The sequence below is a fragment of the Ptychodera flava genome, chromosome 12, assembly GCF_041260155.1.
Source record: "Ptychodera flava strain L36383 chromosome 12, AS_Pfla_20210202, whole genome shotgun sequence".
Taxonomy (NCBI): domain Eukaryota; kingdom Metazoa; phylum Hemichordata; class Enteropneusta; family Ptychoderidae; genus Ptychodera; species Ptychodera flava.
This window is the reverse complement of record NC_091939.1, coordinates 15750312-15775253: the sequence shown is the minus strand read 5'-3', so window position 1 is coordinate 15775253 and position 24942 is coordinate 15750312. Positions and strand designations below refer to the sequence as shown.

Genomic DNA, 24942 nt, shown 5'->3' with positions numbered 1-24942 from the left:
CTTTCACAAAGCCCTCTGTCACTCCACTAAGCCTCCAGTCAAAGTTTCCATCCCAGGTACATCCACGAAACTCTGCATGTGAGGGCTCATGTATCACGTCGCGGCAACATCACCATCCCCAAACGTCTCCGGACTTTCGAAAGAGCTCCGAAGAATTTTCTACGAGCAGTTCCGGCGTCATTCAAGTCGACGCACACCAAGCGTCGATTGCTGGTGTGCCCTAAAGGACCAGCAACTGTCGAAAGACAAGCAAAGCCATGCCGTATTTGCTGTCGAGACAGCGGGTGCCTTGGTCTTTACATTGGTGGACAAAACAACTGTTTGTTGAACGGGAGTCCTTTGCATAAACGGAGTCGTATTCGGCTGTATATGAAGGTTCCTTTGATAACAAGGGTGTAAAATACTTGGACAAGGAAACCGGATGTTTCAGATGTTTCGAAAGAGCTGAGGGTTTCAAGGAAGCCGTTTATGTGAAAGGGGAGGAACTTGCTCTCAATAAGAGAGAAAAGGCCTACGAGACAACTTTGTAGAGACCTGTATGGATCAACGATTATGTGGGTCGACGAACTATTGCCGCCAGCTGACCGGTCGACCTTTCCATGCATTCGATTGAAAGGTTGTGAAACATTGTCACTCAATTTTAGTGCGAGTCCACAAGTCAACATTTATAAATTTCTACAATGTTGTACAATGTTTTTGCTGTGCCCAGTTTCGGATGGAGAGTAGAGTGTGAAATGATTTAAAAAATTGCCCCCTCTTTCTTCATTTTCCGAAGAAAATGTGGGTCTTCTATGCTCCTGTTCTGCTGTTCAATCTATGGTCTCTGTTGCCGGTGAATGGGGTCGACATCCCGCAAAGCAATACCGTCATCGACCCCTACCCTATCCCGGTATCGTCCAGAAACCTGTTGGTCGGCGACTCGTACTTGGAACTTGCTGTGTACACAGACGCCAAATACGACGAAGATGTCAAGGTAAAGTCGTAAATGTTTGCCTCGTGTTACCATACTGATATTTGCAAGTTTAGTATTACTTTCTCTTTCCTAAAGATGTCCTCGCCAAAAGTGAAATTTCAGATAGAGACTGGAACAGAACTTTTGATATTTTACGGGTTCATGTCATAGAAATTATCTCATTTTTCTACCCATGTTACAGTGTCAAGGTTACAGGTCGGTATCCTGCTTTGGCTCAATGGGGTCTCTATTATGCTTTTTGGCATAATGTGCACAGGGGGTCATGACGTACAGTTTATTACGTACTGCAGACTTCAGGTAATTGTGACGTCATCGGAATGTCCCTTGCAGCAAGCGTCAAGCGCTACGGAGCAGGCATGCAGCCATTCTATGACGGCTTTCTCTTCCGGACTCCCGTGTTTTCACACCCGAGCAGGAAAAAAAACACCGCCTTGTGTTCTCAAACAATGATACAACAGTTAAACATAATTTAAAATCTTCAATCGGCTTCCATTTGTATCATTTGCCCCGCGACTGGTTTGTATATTGTTTAACCAATCGTCGACTTTAAAACTTTGTTACAACTTCTTTACGATATGCTTTGCACGTAGAATTTATTGTGCTCTGGGTCATATAGATAGGCCTATTGTACAATCTGATATGATGCGATATCAAGGTACCCGCTAGCATGCATCGTAAATCGTGTTTTTATCATGCAGCCGAAATCTGATTTTATTGGGATTTTACAACAAGAAATATACATCGCAACGTGATTCCACTGGGGTCAAGGAATGGGTTGTATATAAGTCGCACGTTGGACCCGACAGCCATTAGCGATCGTTCAGTTTGTTTAAATTTAACGGAAACCGGGTGTTTTACGCCATTATTTATCAGGAAGAGGAGTAAATGACTCAATAGTTGTCAAGTATCTCCTCTGTCCGAGTTGCGAAAATTCAGGACGAAGAGCCTTATGTTTATATAAGAGGTATTTCAGGAGTAGGAACCGTGGAGCTGGTTGAACAGAAAACGCTCACATTCAAGGACTAAACTTCCCTCAAACTTTCGATTCCGACGATACATGAAGAGTGTGTCGCGGTGTTCTGTTTACATTATTTCCTTTATGCTAAAGGTCACTACTATTCTGCAATATGGAAGATTCAAAAATTTCTCGAGAATGACCCGATTATTCGTAGTGACAATAAAGATCGACTGGTATGATAAAGACAGGTGTCGGCGTCGATTGACCGTAAACTTTGAAATGCTTGCCCTTATATTACCACCTCCTTCACGATGAAGCGATTTGCGCTCACAACGCGTTGCCTATCCAGGGTAAAGCAACATCCCAGGGAACCATGTTGTGCCATCGACATACTTTGCTATGTGGTTTTTCTAATGTACTAGCGCACCTCTGTTACTCATCAACAAACAACGAATGTTGTAACTTCGAAGTTTGGTGACAGTTTGATGTTTTATCCGTAATGGGCGAGTAAGTCAACGCATTTTGATTGAAATTATGACGACGGTCGGGTGCCGCTCCGATGGTGACTCTCTTCAAAGGAAGAACAGGGTTTATACAGTATTTCCCCGGGAACATTTTTAAGAAGTCAACTTTAAATTACGACCCCTCTAGGGTTTAATTGCATACCATTCTTTGACTTACTAGAGGGTCTTATTGAATGATGAACTCGCTATTAAAACCATTTACAGGTGTAGCTATTTGTAGAGACAATTGGCACTTGCAGTATAATAGAGGCAACACTCCGTATGCATCCTTCTTCTACCATCTACATCAAAATGTCTTTCATCTACGGCAAAATGTCCTTCATCTACGGCAAAATGTCTTTCATCTAGGGCAAAATGTCTTTCATCTACGGCAAAATATCTAAATAACTAGACAAGATGTGAACGGTATAGATTAAAATTTTCTGCAAAACGTCAAAATATGTCTAAAAAATCTTTGTCGCCCGAAGACAGGAGACAAAAAGAAATCCATCTATAATTCCTGATGACTAACGTTCGAGCGTGTCATCGCAATATGAATGTTGGACAGATACAATCTGTTCAGAAGACATATTTGAAAATATTTCATAATGACAGTATCAGAAGAACTGACCCGCGATGGTCTTCTTAGTTAATCTGTGATTGGTCCATTTAATGTTCTCTTTCACTGGTTTTGCATATAGACTTTGTACAGCATATGCCTGAATCTTATAACCAATCAATTTCAATCATCCGATGCAATGTAAGCGGTCTCCGAAATATAATGATATAACATTATTCGTTCAGACTGGTATTTGCCTTGACTGCGAAAAGTCATGGTTATTGAAGCCTGGCATAAAAATATTACATACCATAGCTCCATGCTCATAGACGAAAAAAGTCGTAAACTGCTTGGAGTGTAACTTGTGTTATTGTTGTCCTAACAATCTCCTTGTGCCCAAACGCTCTCTATACTGGTAGAATCTGTAAGGATGATATTATCAGTAAATACGGTGTGACACGTGACCGAAGTTTCGTCAGTCAAAAAGACGCAAGGAAAACGTCCCCGATGATTGGACAATCACGTATTTCCGCGTCAAAATTTTGTTGTGTAACTTCTCTCTCAAATGGAGCACTTGGGCTTGTTTATAAACCGCTGTCTCGTTAGCTTATTTGTCAAGACTTAGACGTTGCTAACGAATCACTCGTGGATAAAGTTGTACGTACATTCAAGTACGTCCCTAGACTGGCCCTAATCAACCCGACAACCTGAAAACTTGGCTTGTTTAAGGGACTGGCATTTAGAGGAAAGAGGTCACTTAATGAATGAATGAATGAATGAATACTCAGAGCGATGGTGCATGGCGGTATTAGGAATGGGGTTTCGCCGAATCATGCGCTCGTTTGATGTGTAAAAAATAATCGTTCTTCTTATTCTCATTGCTTAAAATTTGTATGGATTATTTGTAGAAAAAGTGTTATTTTTTTAGTGTCGACAGCTAACTATATCAACGCAAGGGGCGTGACTTGTCAAATGCCCTCGTGTAGCCACGGGAAACCATTGTCCGTGGTGCCGACCACTGTACGGAAGCGAAACAATGTCATGGAGTTGTTATATTTATAAGTGATTACGTGTATAGAAAGTGACGGATATGTCATAGTCAGCTCACCGTCTGTCACAGGACTTTACCTTGCGCGTGAGCGCTCGAATTATACACACTCGACCACCTAATCTCTGCGAACTGGCAGAGGCTTATAAATGCGTTAATATTAATACAGAACACGGGTTAATCTGTCAGACTTCAGCCTTGTTTAAAGGTCCGTATTCAAGACAAGGGTAAATGATTTAGGGCCGGTTGTATTATTCAGTGCTGTGTCCACTGTGCCACGGATAAAGAGTTGTGCCAAACCTTGGGTTTTCTTTTCTTCATTTTGCGACAAAAATGCGAGTTTTCTTGGCTGCTGTCCTGCTGCTGTTCAATGTATGGTTTCTGTTGCCGGTGAATGGGGTAGACATCCCACAAAGCAATGTCGTCATCGGCTCCGGCCCTGTCCCGATATCGTCCAGAAACATGTTGGTCGGCGACTCGTACTTGGAACTTGCTGTCTACACGGACGCCAAATACGACGAAGATGTCAAGGTAAAGTCGTAAATGTTTTGCCTGATGTTACCATATTGATGTTCGTGAACTGAACTGCAAGATTAACATGACTTTCGGTTTCTGAATGATTCCTCGCTCGTTGCGAAATTTTAAAAGAAGAACCAGTCTTGGATTTTTACTTTATCATCTATATGATAATGTCAGAAAAAAATTGCTCAATTTTTTCTTCCCATGGTGCAGTGTCAAGTTACCGGTCGTTTTCCTGCTCGGGTTTGTGGAGATCTGCTCACAAATTAAGGCAGAGAACCATAACGCACAGTGTAATTTCTGCAGACTACTCATAACTTCATCGAAATATCCCTTGCAGTAGCCGTCATGCGCCAGAGCAACTACGCTAGCCATGGGTGTTTTGTCGGGCAGGGACTACCCCGCACAACAACACTGTGCTACGCCGATCTAACCAAGCCGTGTGGACCGGACGATGGCATCAGAGTAGGCAGTGATGGAAGACCGCCTTAAAATGGTGGCTTTCTCTTTATGAGTACTGTGTTTTCAGTCATGGAACGGGAAACAAACATCGGACTTTTCTCAAATAACAATACAACTATAAAAATATTCTTCAGGCGCCTATTTGCATTGGTTTCCGCGTAATGTCTGTAGGACTGGTCTGCATGTTAAACCAATCGATGATTTTAAAACACAACTTTGTTACAACTTCATTACGATGCTTTGCACGTAGAATTTATTGTGCTCTGGGTCATATGGATATTTTTACAATCTGATATGATGCGATATTAAGGTACTCGCGAGCATGCATCGTAAATCGTATTTTAATCACAGTCGCCTGTCTACTCCAATTCCGCTCTGTGCCTACGCGCCCCACAGGCGTGTAGAGGCGCGTAGGCGCAGAGCGGAATTGGAGAAAACAGGCGACTGCGTTTTTATCGTACAGCCGAAATCTGATTTTATTTGGATTTCACCACAAGAAATGTACATCGCAACCTGATTTGACCTGGGTCGATGTATGGGTAGTATATATGTCGCACATTGGACCTTACGGCTGTCAGTGATCGTTCAATTGTTTAAAATTTAACGGTAACTCGGTGTTTTACGCCATACTTTATCACGAAGAGTAGTTGACGACTCCATGGTTGTCAAGGTACCCCTCTTGTAACTGCAAAAAGTAAGGGCGAAGAGCCTCAGCTTTGAATTAAAGAGGCATTTCTTGTGCGTGAAACCGTAGAGCAGGTTGAACAGAAGACGCTCATCTCGTCTTACAGAAAATTTCCCACAAATTTTCGATTCCGCCGATACTTGCAGAGGGAGTGGCCCAGTTACTTGCCGATGGTCACATGATGTCCTTGTCAACGACACTATTCTGCGCCCTGATTGACCTAAAAGTTTCGAGAGAATGAGCTGACTCGCCGTATAGGAACAATAAGTACTGATAGTCGTAAATGTTGACTGACGTTTTAAATTTACATGTATCGACGTCGAAGGGCCATTGCATTGAATTTATTGCCCTAATATTACCAACTCTTTTCACGATCAAACGGTAGCGTTCGTAACACGGTCTATCTGAAGAGTCATGTAGTAGTGTTGCGTTTTTGACGTTTTGCGATATGTTTCCGGGCAAGCGCCGTCGGTGTTGTCGTGAGTTTGATAAAGTTCTTCTGTCATTCCTCTTTTGGACCCATCAAACATTGTAAAGTAGAAGTTTGTTTACGATTTAACGTTCGACGACACGATTTAAAGTTCCGCTGAAAACGGGTAGGTCAACGCACTTTGGATTAGCGTTGCAAAAAGATACATGGATGATAGTCGGTTATGGGCTTGGTACATTCTGCGAATACATGTATTAGATGGTTCAGTGAATGTGATATGATGGAGTTATCGCGGCGTGGCTGAAACTTTACTATACATATGACGTTCACCCCACGCAGGCGCAGATGCCACGCTGTCATGCAACTCTGTGAAAACGGCCTACGATGCTCGTATGATTGAGGTCGTTCAGGTGAAAAAAGTAACACAGTGCGTAAATAACATTTATCTTATAAGTTCATCGTCTTGGACCAAGTCTATAGGGCTTCCCAGAAGCTGACGTTTCTTCTTAATCGTATTTTCTGGAGGCAATTTTTTCTATAAAAGAAGTCAGCTTGAATAACGATCGTGCCGTACAACGAGTAGCTACACACCATTCTTTGACTGACAGGATGGTCTTATTGAATGATTAACGCACTATATAGTAAAATCATCTACATGTACCGGTATTTAATACTTGAAACCAACAACAATCAGCACTTACATTATGTCAAAGATTCAACGTTTTGTAAGCACCCTTCTTCCACGATTAATGTCTGATTAAGCGGACAAAAAAGTGAAGGTGATTACATTTCTTAGCCAAACCACGACATTTTGGCCAGAGATATTTTGTGGAGACAAATTACCAATATTTTAACTTGGAATAGTAAATTTCCACTTATGTAAATCTCAAGAGCAATCTCCACGCATGCGCAATGCATCGAAGAAATTTACAAATTGTTCACAACAATACACACATACTTTCTTTTCGTCGTTGTGGTTGTCTTCTTACCAAGAAACAAGAATCCCTTGACCTAGAGTAATAAGATTCTTCGCAAAAAGTTTCGACTATGCCTCTTTTATCGATACTAACCACACTTGTGTTTCTCTCAGCCTTTGAAGTTATGATACCGTCTATGGTTTACGACTCTGTTTTATTGAACTTTCTCACTTTGAGGTGATATATACTACCTCGAAGGTGAAAGATTTAAACGTTTGCTCAAACTTTCGTCAATGAATCTTTCAACCTTTCAGCTATTCTCTTTCAAACTCAAAATCAAATTTTTGATTTTCGAAAAACTAGGACGGTGAAAAGTTGTCTTACAGCAAAAGCTGTAGAATGAACTCAACTAGAGGAAATTCCCACATTTTAGCGATGCTAAATATTCATGGGAGTAAATGATTTGCCTGGATTAAAGTTCGACGTAGTATATGATCCTATTTCGGTGTTATACAGTATGTTTGTGCCAGTTAACGGGAATTCGCAAATTAAATATCTGACGTAATGTCTAACGTCGAAATTTATTAGTATCTATTTACGCATGCGCGAACCTATGGGCCCTGTTTTTAGCCTTTTCACGAGAATGACGTATGTGTGTAAGAGTGAGCAGTTATAACAGAAACGTTTCTCTTCAAGGTCAATAACTGTCAATGTCCACAATCATTACACTATTTTAGTTCCTTTTGCCCCCATGAGAGTGACTGTCACATGTTCTCGCTGAAAACCTCATTGCTTCGACTCAACCCCGGCTTTTCTAGCGTTGTTCCATGTCTACCCCTGACTTCAAATCCGGACAGCAATTGCACTTGTCATCTTCAGTCATAATGCGCTTCACTTTGCATAGTCAAGATGTGATAAGAAGCGAGGTCGACAAAGATTTCCAAAGTTTTTGTAAGCATGAAATAAGAAAGATTCGAAACGAGATTATCCTAATATTCTCGTGGGGCAAAGCAGAACACATTTATAGTCTGAGAATCACCGGTCCAGATGAAGGAAACGCAACAGACAAGATAAGAAAATATATCAAGTAAGATCTTTCGTCTGGTCACGATGTCGTCATTTTCGAAGACGAATTGTCAGTCTGAGACTTGTTGACTGAATAGATAGGTATCGGAAATGACCGTACTCAGGTGGCGGTGTAAATTACCGTTCTGTTTACACGGAACATATTTCCCAGGAAATTGGAAAGGAAATTATTGAAAAAAAATACCGCAATTATACGGTGTCGCTCAAATTTGATCAGAATTGATGTATACCAGTATGGTTACCAAAGATCAACAATAAATATTGTTTCTATCTGTTCAGTGCAGGAAAATTCTACGTTGATGTTATGACAATGATTTCTGCACAGTACAACCAGAAAAACAACAAGAAATATTTAAACAAAAAAAAAATGACAAAAGTAAATAAGGTCTGAAACTTTAGGTACTGGATGTCAACTTTAGCAAAATGCACAGCACAACAGCTAGCCCCTCTTAGTTTGCGCATAGACAGTCTCCCCCCCCCCTCTACTGTCTATTGTTTGAGCAGGTCTGTTAATATGTAACAGTTCATAACAATGACAGGAAATGACTCAAGCCTGTTTCAGTCACTGGTATGCCATCACTCCTGCACATCACAGGGTACAGGGGAAAGTCCCCTGGGGTGGGGAGGAAGGTGCCTTTTGTGCAACGGTTTACCTTATTTGATTTTATTAATTTGGACTGTGATATTTCATTTAAAGAGTTCAACTCTACACCGTCTGACTGCTTTATTATTACCGACAAGTCCTTATCTCCTCTCCAATTTGTGTATACACCACTGTAATTGCTCCGAAAACATTGCCAACTTGCTAATCCGCTGTCTGTATCCTTATTTTAATGCGTGTGGGACGGCTGTGGTGTTGACTCAATCACTTAATCCGCTGATACGGACAGCGGATTAGCAAGTTGGCAATGTTTTCGGGGCAATTACAGTGGTGTCCGCCACCGACTTATCATATAAGCTTATATACAAAACCAAATATGAGCTAAAAACCATTCCACATTTTATTTATAGGCAGTCGTCACTGAAGTGTCGTAAACAAACTAGCTGTACCAACTGTAGAGGAGATAAAACTGCTCCATTGCATAATAATTTATGACGTTTACCCGGCTGCGTTACCTTCCAAAATAGATGTGCTAAGAACTCCCGTACCGCTCAGGGAATGCAGAAAATGCAAAGCTTATATTCCATATCAACAGCGTCAATTTTTGCAGTCCTGCAATATGATTAGTTTTGTTGTCTGTAATTTGGTTTCAGTAGATTTTTCTTTCCAATTCTTTGTAAGCTCTCTGAATTATTTTCTGCAAAAATTCGTGAATGCTAACGACTTTCGAAGGCACTACGTGCGAATTATTTTTTCTCACATTCCTGGCCGCTGCGAGTGCGGGATCGACAGTGTGGGAGAAATCGATCCCACACTCTCAGAAACCGTCCCACACTCTGCAGTAAATATTACACGAGCTCTGATTGGATGATAAACAGTCTGTTTGTGCCACGCGCAAAATGTTATCCAATAGCACGACGAGTAACACACAGACCAGAACTACAAAGTAAGCAGGTCAAAGTACAGTGGCAGACGAGAGACTTGTCACGATTTTGGATAATGTTGTACATGTCCAATGTGAATTTAACGCATTTTGTGGTCATGTGAGAAAAAGAATCTCACACTCGCCTGCGGCTCGTGTGAGACAAAATATCCCCAACTCGTGTGAGAAATCTGATCCCAGGTCCTTGGGGGTGTGAGATTCTATCAGACACCCCGCAGTGTACTGCTTCGAATTTCATTTCTGGAATGGTAGCGTTCAGCAACGCCGCGTTTGACACGCAGCTGCAGCAGCGGCAGTCCAGAGAAACAACCGTACAAAACGGCATCAACAAGTGAGAAAATGTGATTGTTCAGGAAAAAGAAGACGTGTATTACTAGGCTTTAGTTGCCGCTATGTTGTCTCGACGACATGTTGGAAAATGACGATTGCCGCTCTGAGCGAGATATGATTCTGAGCGAGATAATGATCTGGAAAAACTCACGCGGTCTGCAAGTAGAATCATCGAAGCGATACTATACTCACGAATGGCAGATTTTATCAGGAATAAAGGATTCAACATGCATGACTGGTGATTTTTTTATCCATCTTGAAGGAGTTGTCTATAGATCGCAAATTACCATTTATCATTTCTAGAGTCTATATTTAGATTATTGCCCGAGAACGTTAAAATCAGAGGATGTAACTTAGGTACATACCGCGCATGCTCGTCGTGAGACCATCCTACCACTGAAAACTAACTAAGAATGCAAAATGGAGACCTACAATGATAGTGATATTGTCACATAAATTGAACAGTTCCATCAAAATCCTACCTCTCTAGGATTCTCCTCAAATATCTGCAAATATTCTTTAATTATGCGTTGTCTCATAGTCACGCACGAACAAAAGAGAAAGACATTGCATTTTGTATTCACCGCCCCCGAGATTGAAAAAGTGAAACAGACAAAGCAAAAGTTATGCAGTTATATTTTCTCGTGGAGAATTGATCCCCTGAGCCTGAGGCGATGATATCTCGACCTACTTGGAGGAGACTCTACAAACAATTTGATTCTTCTCGCTGGATTGTTTCCATTGAATTTGTCTCACAAGTTGTCTTCCTGTGACAATCATTCATGCGGCGATCACATTTCAAAACCAATATATTGGCACGCCCAAGACTTTTCTATAGCCCGGCTCGTCCGACTGTCATGTGACGTGACGGTACATTCAGCTTGCCTTGTCCAACTGCCATGTGTCGCGACGGTGCATTCCCCATTTGGAATTTCGTACACGGTAACAGATGACGTGATAGCCAACTTTAGCTGGGCATTTCCTCGTTTACTGTTGTTACATTGCATCATTTAGGTTCGCCGAAGTAATTTGTATGCGTAAATCATAACGCAGTGTGCATGGTCTTTCTGTTTCACTTGTTTTGCAAGCATGTGTGGTGAGTTCACCAGAATTTCACATCTTGTCGTGTTCTTCGACAAAACAACCGGACTGATGACGATCGATCACGTGAGTGCGAGTTGTAAGCTACGTCATTTCAATATCAGAAAACCTGATATGTCGGGACATGACAACAATGCCTGCTGTTTATGTGTTGTTTGTTTGTGTGATACTAATTACCAGGGATTTCAAAAACAATCGATATTTTATTATTAGACCAAACTCGTTGCCTTTCCATGGCGGTTTGCCTATTATGGCTTCTACTGAACAATGAGTGTTTGGATAATATCGGATGGAAATACCCAGATTGGATAGAGGAGAGCATATTGCAAACTTTCACTTTGTGAAAGGACTTTGTTTTTTTATTTGTTTGTATGAAAATTCCTTTACCGTGAATATTGTATTCATTGCTTTCAATTTTAGCGTGATCGCTTGAAGAGCGAATATTGACGTGACGGAGTATTCGTAGTTTGGCAGACGATAAGGATGACCCTTATCTGTCCCTACATGTATTTCCTATTTCCCTATCAACATGCCGTAGGCAATGACGCCACCAGGGTACATCATGGTGATCACAAAGTTAAATCAATTAACAGTACATCGCTGGCATCTTAACGACACACCAGCCCTGTTGTAAATCACATATTTGGAATACGGACCTTTCACACAGCTACCACAGAAATTTGAAAAAAAAACCGCGCTCTACAAAAGCGTTCACACTGCAATGTCCATACACATGGCAATTTCACATTCTTCCTGCAACCATGTTTTGATACTTTTTTCCCACACTCCATGGATGTACGTTTTATCCGTCATCTAATGACCCCCTTTTTTGTCCTCTTGTCTTTAACCTTTTCATCAAGGCCGCGCATTTAGCAATTATTAAACAGATTCATGTATGAACACGTTGCTGATCGACTGTTCGCACAGACGGAACAATGAAATAATTGATCAGTTTACTTCTGTATTTTTCGGTCAAGTGATTTAAAGGATGCTGTTTATACAGTTTCATCAAATTTTCCTAAATACATTACATTGACCTCACAACGTGAATTTCAAAAGTGACAGAAATGGTTAAATTAAATAGTTAATGTATTCAAAATAATTCTTTAAAAAAGAATTCATGTGCGTTTCTGATAAAAATAATTCCTGTTTTATGGTGTTTTTTTCTGGAAAGAAGTTCAGCCTTGTTTAGTGATATTTATGAGCAATCATTACATGGAGAATGTTAAACGTAATAAGATCATATCTCAACGATGTTAATCGATTTCACGGTCAATGGCAACCTCGACATCTCGACTACACGGTGTTCTCTTTCTTTTCACAGTGTGCGGACGCCCTCAGCGACAAGAACGTCAGTGATCACTGTGAAGTCGTCCAGAATGTGTCGGATTGTGCCATCGATGGTGCCGGCTTTATCAATTATGTAGAATTCTTCTACTGCGTCGACTTTTCGCGGATTTTGGCGGGAATAATCCTTGTGAGTAGACGTTTCTTTGAACAGGAATAAGTTCATCAATTGAAAAAATGATGCTAATGCCGTAAGCTCTATTACAATCTGAAATGCATCCGAAATTGTTTCGGAATATTATCTCCCATTCAATGTACCAGACACTGGGCAAACAGTAATGCGAATTTCAGAGGGTTCAAAGTGTTCCATGAAAAATCTAGTAAGCAGAATATGACAACTAATTGATCGACATACACACGACCCATGGTCCAAAATACCAGGCCAACAGAACACTATCTACTAGGTGGGAACGAGTTCCAAACGCCACACAAGAAACAATGTAGTTGCCTTTCTTATATCGTCGTGTCTAGATTAGGCCTACAGTTAAACCCAAATCTTGCGCACAAGGCTAACAGTGAGTGGGAGTTCAAGAGCATACATAAGAATGTAAAAGCGAATACGTTCCAATTAATTTAGGGTTAATTTTAGTTGAAAACTTTGATTATACGCATTTATCAGTGTCAGCATCTCAGAATATTTGGATGCGTCACGTGATCGATACCATAGATACTCAGTGCATTGCGTTCTGGATTACCTGTCCTTGTTTAGTAGATTAAGTGAGAAAAAATGCACCTCAGTTATGTTTCATTCTGTTTTGTTGTATTTTGTTTGTTTAATTTTACCCTCCTATTATTAATTCGTAACTTTGTTTTCAGGCACTATGGCTGGTGTATCTTTTCATTTCGATAAAAGTTGTGGCACAACGTTTGTAAGTTAACACATTTATTATCACTCTCATCCGTCTCCCTCCCCTCTCACTCTCACCGATATTCTAGGCCCTTCTCGCCACGTCGAACACCTGTGAGAGACACATTACTTTGATGTACGTCCTCCGAATACCATTGTTGTGCACATCTCGGAACTGAAACACTTACTTTTGCTCAACTTTTTCTCGATGAAAATTTCAACCATGAGCTTACCAAATCAAGAATAAAAAATCGGGGTCACTAGAGATATAGTACCTAGCATGTACAGATGTTCAGAGTTTTAAATAGCACCATTCTCGTGTAAACGCAAAGGCAAAATTAAGTTTCAATTTTCGAAAAACTAAGACAGTTTTTACTTACTCCAAGAGCTTTAAAATTAGCTGCCACGAGCGATAGATCAGAATAGTTTTGGAAAAATTTGAGAGTCCGAATATATGTTCCCGAATGGCATTCTACCTTTTCAAATAGAGATCTACTTTACTGATTTCACCGGGGTTTCATTTTCGACGGTTGACTGTCGTCATTTTTTCACAAGAGTATTTCAAAAAATATTTCCAGGCTTCTTCTCTGCTAGCTCTTGTGTAAATCGAGAGGCAAATGACACTGCGAGTGACAAAATCTTCAGTCTTTGTTTCTCTTACTTGCAGTTTCTGTCCATCGCTGGATTCTCTGGCAACGATGAAATGTGGGACTCGCAGCTGTAGTAGGAATGTGGCGATATCCTTTTGATGCTTTTGAAATATAAATTAAATCCTAGACTTTTGTCCTCGTAAAGAGTGATTGAAATATTTTGCCCTGACAGTGTCCAAACTGTTAACGTTGTCTATGATTAACTTCACTGTTCCGCGGACATCCATCTGCTGTCTGTAGCATTCTCCTGTAGAGACATAATGTATAGTAACATAAGACGCGATAACATCCGCAATATCTCAGGTAGTTCCTTTTTTGTGCATCTATGTTAAATCTTGCCTTGATGTACTGAACAAAAATATAATGTCACTTGCCAAAAACTATCGTCGTTGATTACAGCATTTGCTAGTAGCAGCGTGGATTCACACCACCTATTTGAACTTGAACATGAAAATCTAAATCACCATGGCAGCTCTGCTTTGTCGCGAATGTATAATCGATCCCTTTGGACTTGGATAGTATCCGATGGACATTATTTTTGCTCCATCGAATACTTTGATAATAATAAAAAGTGAGATAAAATTGGCATGTGTTTGTCGTCATCGGAACGCTTAGGCTGTACTGTGTAATTAATGAGAATTGACAGTTCATTTACACTTAAAGTTCACGGCTAAACCCCAGAGAACATGTGTGACTGATAAATTCTTGATGGTTGACCTGTGAACCTGCCTTTTATCATTGACGAATGCGCTGAGGTTGCTTATCAAAATAATATAGAATTTAAAAAAAAACTTGTTTGGTATCTCAGGTATCTCAGCAGGGACTCTAGATAAAACCTAAGACTTTGTGATATGCAAATTGGAAGACGAAATCTCCCTTATATCCTTGAAAATGACCTGCAGACAACAGGATATGATACAGAAATTGAATTTTTTTTCTTGACTGATCGTGCTTACGGAGTAACTTTACTCGCATGGGGTAACGGCTCGCCCGATATCATCATAGCGACCGTAGCTGCTACCAAGACGACCAGTGCAGAGGACAATGACCTTGGTCTTGTCATTGGAGGCCTTTTCGGTGAGTACGATGTCTCGTTTCCCGATCAGAATATTTCTTTTAGTCTCGTCAATGTCATTCTGTCACTGAATGGGCTTGTAAACTGTTTCTGCTCAAATCAGTTATGTGCCTATTCCTGAACATAGTTACATCATGGAGGTACTCTCTTTCTACCTCCATGGTTACATCAATACTGTCATTCATGACGTGTGTTAGACCGAAAGATTCAGTCGTGTGCGGGCGCTCCGGTCGTAGGTCTCAGTGCGCCGGAGCGCCCCACACGACCGAATCTTTCAGTCTGGACGTGTGTATTCAAAGTCAATTGTATAGTAACTGACTTTGGTAGAAAATTTAAAGGCCAAGTGGCTGTAACGAAAATTTTGACGATTTATTTTCACTGTTTTTGTCTTTATATGTCAATTACAAGTTCTTGTTCCGCCCCATCTTGAAACACCAAAAATGTTCAACACATCATCTGTACATGTAAAATGCGATATTATTGTTTACATTTGAACTCTAGTCATTTGTCAACAACAACAATGCCTATACATGTTCAGGTTGAGTTGAAAGCTCAACACTGTATCTCAACGTGCTTTGGGGAGTAGAACATGAAAATGAAGTTGATATTCAAATGTTACAGTTACTGTCCCTTTAACAGACTTGCTTGGTGGAAAAATAAATTCGGTAAGAGTGTCTCGTTGTGACTCGTTAAAGATAGTAATATATATATTTACATATTTACATTTATATCATAGCCTATAAGCTTTATGTACAGAAATAGTTTACTGCCATTTCCCCACATAAAGCCATGGCAGTTGTATTTTTTCGTCTGTTTATACATGTATATGTATGTATCTATGAACTACGTTCCTTTTACCATTGACGTTTCCAGGGGCCGGTATCTTCATCACAACAATCGTAATTTCATCGATTCTGATATTTTCGCCCAAGAACCCGATCGACTCGTTCAAGGATTGTCTCAATGAGATGAGGAAGCCGCCGTTCAAGCTTGAGAGGTTCAAGTCCATGCGTGACGTCTTCTTCTACCTGGTGGCCTGTAGCTGGGCCTACTACGTGGTCAACGATGGCAATATTACCACAGGGGAGGCAGCAGGTATGGTGTATACGCGGCCGAGCCGTGAAAGAAATGTCGTAATTAAGACGGGAGAGTGAGAGGGGAAGCGAGGGTTCATAACCTATTTTTGATACTTGGTTGCATTTACATAGTATCTGTCAACATGCTCGTAATTTTTGTTGAAATTTTAGAAAATTCATCCATAAAACCATAACTTCTGTCTTCTCCATTAATTTCGAATATTCAGTCTGAAAAGTCAAGTTTCCTGTTCAACTCCAAAAATCACATCGAAATGACCGATGATTGATTTGTCAACGCAATCTTTATGTATATGTGAGATCTGATGTTTATTGTTAACGACAGACTAGTAGGTCTGGACCAGAATTCTCTTGTCGACAGCAACATGGTATGTTGTACACATTTCGTTGTGCTCGCACTTGAAGGCCAATATTTAGTAGTTAAACATACTTCAGGGAAAGAAGCAGAAAGACATATTCTTGTTTTCTGAAAATGAAAATATTATAAACTAACAGAATGGTATTGTCCCTTTTACCAATCCCACATGCACCGAAACTCCAAACGACTCTGCATGTTAAATAATATTGCAACGTTGTCTGCTTAAGTGTACCTCAAACCTAACAGTGACACTGCTTTTTACCCTCGAAAATTTGAAAACTTCAGATGACGCCAAACCGCGTATTCTGACCTTCCTGCAAGACAGACGTCTTTAAACGCCAAGACGAATACATTGACATATCAGACATACAAGACACGGATAGACACTGGGAAAGAAATTTCTGGACATGACGCTTTGATTTACTCCCCAAACAATGCACCCAAACAATGCACTCCTAACATCTATCGGTAAATATGCAAGGTTGACCGATTTCTTCTTTTTTTCGATTCCGCCCACAGGATTCATATCGCTCTACATTGGATATGTTCTGCTGGTCTTGTTATGGGGCTTCCTATCGTCGGCTAGTAGTTGCTGCAGACAGGGATCTGCTGATCCAGGTAATGCGATCACTTGTACAGTAGACACACATACATCTCCCAAATAACTTCGCACAGGCACAACGCAATATTTTATCTCCATTTCTAAAAACTACCCAAAGTTTGCGGGACATTCGTACTAACAAGCCAGCTCATTTGACTACCTATAATTTATGTATATGGGCACAGCGCTCGACTTCCAGCCAGGCAGATAGGTAATACGAAGTTCTATTTTATATGAAAGTTGTAAGAAAGAAATAAAAAGAGATATTTCGTCAGTCATTTCAGCTTGAGATGAACACTCAGATAGGGGCGGTGGTGCTCAGGAGCTGAAAAAGCCAGCGCCATGACTCGTATGTCAATTATAGGTCACGAATTCAGAAACGCACCTGAACAAAGTTCAAATTTAGCATTTACCTTTCCATTCGCCGACTAACAAACTGTCTGTCTTGAACCCGTTACGTACAGAAGAAAAGAAACCGCTGCTGTCGTCAGAACAATCAGACGATGAGATGTCCGGGGACCAGCAGGCTAAGAAACCCAACGGTAAGGCGAATCCGATGGTTTTAAATCCGAACAGCAATATGAACCTTAACAAAACCATCCGTTTCCTGAACATAAACTGTGTTAGAGTTCTGTGAAATATACGAAATACAGTCAACATTTTATTTTGCTTTTACCGTATAATCACAAAACATTTTCTTAAGATTGGAAATATTAAAAACAAGATAACAGTTTTATACAGATCTTATTCGGATTTCCGAATCAGAGTTGTCAGTGACACGTTACAAAAGAGAAAACCCGACAAGAAGCAGGGTATTATCTGTGCAGGCAAAACGTGCGCGTGACTGTTCTTGCTGTAGTAGCCATGTTTTTAATATGTCGTGCATTGTACAAAATCTTCCTCAATCAAAGTCACCAAGAAATGTGTAATATCACCTCTAGCCTCTGGAGTCCTTAATGTAGATAGGCAATTTACGTAAGACATTTGGTTCCAAACCCCCAACTAGTACATGATTCTGGCAATTGCACAGAGTTTTCCTACGAATTGTAGTTCATGAACGTGATACAATCCACTTGTGTAAGAGGAGCTAAAGTGTTAGCTAGTCTCTATCACGGTGTAAAGCATTCAGAGATAATAATTATGATTGTCACTAAAATATCTCCCTGCACTCGCCTTTACTCAGGCGATGTGAACGAGTTGGAGGCTCAGCGACCACCGGTGACTTCCGATTCCGCACAACCTCAGAGAGACTACGATAGAAGTATCGAGGCAACGGAGAATGGCCCAACAGGCAAGTTCAATTTTGATTTCTTGAAGAGCCTTAAACTTTTCATCGAAAATGAAATTTACTTTTTGAATTTTCATCACAGTTTGACATTGCAAAAATCAAAGTTCTGTTAAACTTCGAATTGAACTCAATCATGTATGTTTCTTGTTGCAGACGATATGCCGTTGGAGACATCCTCGTCCCCGGACTCGTCTTCTCCAAGTCCATGGACACCGAGTGTTTCTAAGAAAGCCGTCCTGACCGAGCTACTGTTAGCGATATGTCCCATTGATATTATGAACTGGAAGGAGATGGATTTACTCAGTAAATTTATGGAAATAGTTCAGGTATGCAAATACAGACTGTCCTGGTTTATATTTTTGTACTCTTCATAACATGGTAAATTTTAAAAATTTCGCACTTCAAGAATGATGCAAAGACTTCTGGGTAGTGTCTGTCATTGCAAAATTGTCGCAATTCTAAATTATTTTTGTTCATGTTGTCCCATTGTTACGTTAAAGTATTTAAAAAACTTTAATCTCTTCCAGTGCTCCATCAATTGAAGCGATGGACAAGTAGGTCATAACTATCTCCTAGGTTATTTAAAAATGTCTCTTTGAATAATTATAGCTTCGTTGTAAAATAATCTCTTCATTAAAATATTGTGTACCGACCATGATCAAATGATTTTTCTACTGTCATAGGGCACCGAACTTAATCCAAACAGATTGTTTGAAATTTTTTAAACGATAAGCATGTTTGTTTGCAGGTACCCGTCGTCCTGTTGGTTACCTTGACAACGCCCGTAGTCGACCGTCAAAAGAAGAAAAACAACTGGAACCGTATTCTCAATAGTCTTCACTGTATTTTGGCGCTAACGTTCGCCTTATTCGTAACCGGCAGTAAGATGATCTCTCTTATTTATCCGGTATCCGGGGATAATCGTCTCGCCGAGGTCTCTTCCCTCTCTCTCGTCTTTATCAACTTCCGTTCTATGCGTAAATTCAGAACCAATCGTGATGAACCTGTTTCAGTCCGAACATGCCAGGGAGCGACAATGATATAAGCATTTAAAAAGGGGGAGCGACTCAGAACGTTTAATATTAGTTGGATTTTACAATCGCTTGCCATCTTCAGTATTTATTTATTTATTATTTATTTATTTACTCACGAACCAACAGGTTGCCCAAATAAAAGTTCGTTTGAAATATAAAACAATACAAAATATATAACACCAACCAAATGGAACAAAAGAGAAACGGGAGATTTCACATAGTAGGAAAAAACTCGACAGAACCAAGACAAACAGACAAAGAAACAACAATACATCCAGTAAAAAAGGATCTTGAATAGTGCATGTCGGAAATTAGTTATTAATATTATCAAAATTTTGCTTGTGACCAATGTCTGAGATCTTGATAAAAAAGGGTATATAAATAATAGGAATTTTTCTGAGAATAACTGTAGGTGCCCCATAAAAGTGATCACTTATTTTAGTTTGGGTAGAGTTCCGTCCGCAGGAGAATCTTTCGCACTTGCAAAAATGCTATACTGTAATGAATCTCAAATGTATTCATATTTGCATAAGCCATACTGTATTGGATTTTGTTCTCTGCCCGCTCACAGTTTGTCATGTCTACTCACTGTATACATTTATCCCTTCGCTTTCTCTGTTTTTCCTCCTGAATGTCTTTCACATCCTTGTTTGTTCACAGTTGCAACCATATCAATCAGCAAGGACTTCCTCATTTGGCATCTGGTCCTACCAATAGGAGCCATCATGTGCCTTGTTGTCTTCTTCACGTCCAAGTTTGAAGAGGCGCCAAGATATCATCTTCTGGCAAGTACATCGCTATGTCAACCTCTTTTGACTTATCGATTTCAAATAATCAAGCCAGTTGCAATGTTCCTGGATTATTGCATCGCATTTTGACCCCGGTGGTGGCAGTCCCCGGGTTGGTGGGTACCCATGCGCGTTACCAAATTCACGGAAAAGGGGGTGTTTTTCTTCAGTCATCTCGGAGATTCTAGGTCCGTGAAATCGAGAAAAAAGGGTACTTTTTCAGAGTAACCTCCCGAGATCAGGTGAGGACAAACATTTGTGATGTATGTACATGTATACAAAGTCAACCTCCAGGGTCAACCCTGGTAGTCAACATACTAACCTCCTAGATTTCGAAAATAAGGGTAAATACATGTTTTTTACAGCTAATTTCTCCCAGATTTGCCACAAATAGGGGGTGTTTTTCTCAGAAATTTTCTAGGAAAGGGGTACTTTTCAAACTTGGGTAACAAGCATGGGTACCCACCAACCCGGGGACTGCCACCGCCGGGATTTTGACTTCTCTTGGTTGTCAGGAATCGACTACTAACTGCGAGGAAACAATTTTACTCCCTCTCTTCCACAGGGATTCTCCTTATTTGGATTCATCATCTGTATCGTATGGATTTACGTCATCGCAACGGAAGTCGTCAACCTCCTCAAGGTAATGTATGAACTCATACAATGGATATATGTATACTGGTCTACCAACCACGCTTGATTTGATTCAATGGTCTTGAGTGATTGTCAACTAATTGGAAATTGTTACAACCTCTCTTCTTGCCCTTGCAGACAATTGGCTTGTTGTTGAATCTCAGCGACGAATTTATGGGACAGACATTTTTGACCTTTGGAAATAGTTTACCAGGTATGGAAACGCGTAAAATATTCCTCTAGATTTTTTTTTGAGATTCGGGAGCTAAAAGTTCAAGCATTGATATTGATGTGCAACTTGACAAAAATGGTCTTTTCAACAAAAGCGTTTCTAGGAACAGAGCAATTTACACTCACACAGGGCAAAGAGTTACAATAACAAAACTAAGAGGCGGAACGCAATATCTGTCTCTCACTTCAAAAAATGTTAAGTACTAGCGCTCTGATTTGGTTTCAAAATGTCAACACCAAAACAAATTACTAAAGCATTCGTTGAACTGCAAATAGTCTAATATGAGAGCCAGAGGAACAACGAAAAATGGTATATGACCCAGTCATTGCCATTTGGACTACTGATGTGCAGTTGGCATATCTGTCTGAAGATATATATATATATATATATATATATATATATATATATATATATATATATATATATATATATATATATATATATATATTGTACATTTCATCAACGCAGATCTTGTGAACAACACAACTAATGCAAGACGCAGACCACAGCCAGGAGAGACACATCCGGGACCTATGTCTATATCGGCCTGCTTCGGTGGACCTCTCGTCAGTATCCTTTGGCACCACGAGAAAGACGTGACGAGATTTGTTTTTCAAATAGTTGTCGGCTTGATGTTATAAGTTTTGGCTTATAAAGGTGAAACTGCGGGAAAGAAATCAAATCGGACGTAAAGGGCGAAGACTAGTGTGAATTATTGTTGATGAGATTTGTGAAATGGCTGATCATGAAGTAGTCATATTTCCTTGGTAGAGGGCTGTTTGCTGGCATTCGTATGGTATCACGAGCGTACATGCCAAATATGCAAAGTTTTGCTATGATATCTGAAACTATCGAAGTTTCGGCGAAAACCGAGCGCTTTTGCGGTGATCGCTCTCATGTGGCGTATGGTATATGAACGAACCACGGGAGATCAGAGTCAAGTGTAGCGTTTTCCGTCGTATCAGGAAGCAGATAGAGGGAAATTGAGAAAGATTGAGAAATCATTTCAGACGAGGACATCATCTAAAACTTCCAGTGTTAGTCTGATCAACATATTGTAAACAGTTGCGCTATTCATAATCTTACTGTAGCTGTGCAGTTGCATTTTGTTGTGTTTTTCTTAACACATATTTTTGCAGCCATGTTACTGGGATTTGGACTGTCGAGTTTAATTGGAACCATCATGATGGACAGCGACCTCAAGGTGAAGAAAATGATTATTATGATTTTTGGGTGGCGGTGAACAGGCTTGTCAAGTCATGCGGCCAGGGTCCCCTTAGTACGCCAGGACAATCATGGAGCGAAGCGCGAGAATCGTGGCCGTAGTTCCCAAACCAACCGTAAACATCCCTTGCATTAAAATAAAAACCACAGTCTCGTTGTATATCGCTACTTAGCACGCAGAATCTCCTCCTACAGGATGGACATTTTTTCATCATATTTTGAAATTTTGAAGTTTTTTTTCCGTCGCAAAGCAGGAGACTGGTGCAGTGCTTTAAGGTAGTTAGCGCCCCGAGACTGGTGCAGTGCTTTAAGGTAGTTAGCGCCCCGAAAATGATAGACTCTTTTCTCAAACTTTTCTCAAGCAAACTTTCAACCGTTCTCTTTCAAAATGAAGAGTAAAAATCAAGAGTCTCCTCGCAAATGTTAGTACTAGAGAAACAAATTGCCCCATATTTACCGCTATTTGAAATTGAAACTGGCCGCCATCTTTGTGTTATTTCTATGGTAGAAAATATAATTCCAGATTTTCATAAAACTAAGCCGGTGAAAAAATTATTTATTCCATACTGAGCTTCAAAATGAGCACCAACAAGCAGTAGGTCAAAAGAATATTGTAAAAGTTTAAGAGTCCAAATATCTTTCCGCGAGGCCCATTATTCGTTCATGAACTAGAACACGTAGGTATGAAGAGACCTAGAAACTTATTCTAGTTTTCACCCACCGGCCGACGTATGTAAAATTCGTTCTATAATTTTGGCTGGCAAGGTCTCCCAACGTGTTAAAATTTTGACTGCTTTTGCACGCGTTCCACTTGGCATATTACCCATGTAATCTGCCTTTTGGTTGGTAGCTTATAAGCGAGTATCCGGCATAGAAAAATTGTATAAATACTTTTCATATGTGAGGAATTCGGTCGAGTTATAGCGAACGGCAAATGATTTGGCAATGATTGTCGATATTACTATGCAGTCATCATACAATTGTTTTTATTACTCTTGTCACTAAACATGATCCGTTTTCTATCACACAGCTTGATCACCTGGCCGTGCACATCTTGCTGTACACCACAGTGGCTGTTAGCTTAGTCTCCACGCTAATCATGATCGGTGTCAAGTCGAGTCTCCTCCGAGGATACAGTTTCTACCTCATCACCCTCTTCATCCTCTACATCATAGTGACCATTCTGATAGAAACCAACACCATTCCCAATGAACTGATCTAACCCTAGGCATTTCTTCACCAGTAGACTTTTTGTACATACCCGTGACTTTTCATATAGGGTCAGGGATTGAACTATAAAACAGGACAACGTTGGATTAGGTATTACTTGTTTAATCCACGTGCCTCTGCACTGAAATGGAACAATACCAATGCAGCTATGATGAAGACTGAGTATAACCCATGCAAATTTTTGATGGTCGTTTTGTTGTAAATTCCATCTCACGAGGAGAAAGACAATTTTATCTTTATACACAAAAACGCGAGGGACACCATCGCCGCAGGCGGTATCATCATCGGTCATCGATTATTACCAATGGAACAACGCCCTCTTGCGGTAAACCGACACTGTCAACCAAGGACAAGTGATCTTTGACTGAAGGATTCATTTAATAGTGTACACACGGGTGCTCTGCCGACCCCGATCCTAACCACGTGTTGTAAAGATCAGAGATAACGGAGCACTTGTACACAACTGAATCTTTCAGTCGTGAACAACCACAAACAACGGAACAACGTAACTATTACAAAAATATAGTGGGCAGCATCCAGTAGATCTATGGGCCCGTAATACTTCGACTTTTGTTGAAAGATTTGCAATCGCCTCAATGTTACACTCCACTGATAACGTGAAGAAATCTGTACACTTGACAAATCATGTATATTTCCAAGCAAACAAAGTATATTTGGGTGATACACTAGTTTGATAACGGACAAAACCACTGTCGTGAACAACGGACGACCGCACTGTGTGGTGGTTCGCTTTTGAACTGCTAGTATCAAAAGTATATACACGACAGGGGAAAGCATGTCCAAATTATTTATGGACACAAAACATCTGTACATATGAATTTGTATTTGTAAGAAAACAATAATTTCGTCATTCTTGGTAGTATGAAGTATAGAAAAGAATTGTTGAATTCACAATGGTGATTTTAGAGAGATAACTGTAATTTGTACTGACCTATATTTATGTATGTGCTACATCGATGTCACATTCGGAATGAATACGCAGCAAACGGTAAATACTTATTGCGACACCATAAGTTCAAGAAAAAGTATTAAACTTTTCACTATTTGGAGTTTAAGTGGTTAACATGCAAAATAACAGAAGAATTTTGTCACTGCTATAACCGCAAGAACACTTCGACCACAAAATATTTTGCCTCCGTGGGGTATTTTTCACATACACTCTTCACTAAATTTCCCAGCGCACATCATGCATTCTCATCGAAAATTAATTTCTGTGATACTCTAATACTCACTTCTGAATAATGTCAATGCCCTGGTGAATGTAATTTTTCCCTCAGCAAACTTTGGGCTTTAAGTTTCCCTTTATTTGAAATAAAGATGTCGAAATATTCGGTAGGGATTAGTTCTTGACGAAATAAACGTTTGCTTCCGTGAGTGCATTGCTGTTATGACGAGAAATATTCAA

At 40.2% G+C, this 24942-nt stretch overlaps 1 protein-coding gene across 3 annotated transcripts; it reads left to right on the top strand.

The window, feature by feature from the left end:
• LOC139145148 (mitochondrial sodium/calcium exchanger protein-like) lies at positions 1 to 24872 on the top strand. Of its 3 annotated transcripts, none has more exons than XM_070716124.1 (17): positions 1 to 973; positions 12440 to 12592; positions 13279 to 13331; positions 13977 to 14046; positions 14916 to 15036; positions 15908 to 16129; positions 17006 to 17104; positions 17552 to 17629; positions 18271 to 18378; positions 18529 to 18701; positions 19124 to 19256; positions 20070 to 20194; positions 20763 to 20840; positions 20969 to 21044; positions 21531 to 21632; positions 22202 to 22266; positions 23317 to 24872. In XM_070716124.1, exons 1-17 carry the CDS (start codon positions 779 to 781, stop codon positions 23506 to 23508), a joined length of 2043 nt encoding a protein of 680 aa, XP_070572225.1. In that variant the 5' UTR covers positions 1 to 778; the 3' UTR covers positions 23509 to 24872. The 3 variants fall into 3 exon arrangements, with proteins under 3 accessions (XP_070572225.1, XP_070572224.1, XP_070572226.1); XM_070716123.1 differs by lacking the exon at positions 1 to 973 and adding an exon at positions 4148 to 4572; XM_070716125.1 differs by lacking the exon at positions 1 to 973 and adding an exon at positions 11044 to 11181.
• The last annotated feature ends 70 nt before the right edge of the window (positions 24873 to 24942 follow it).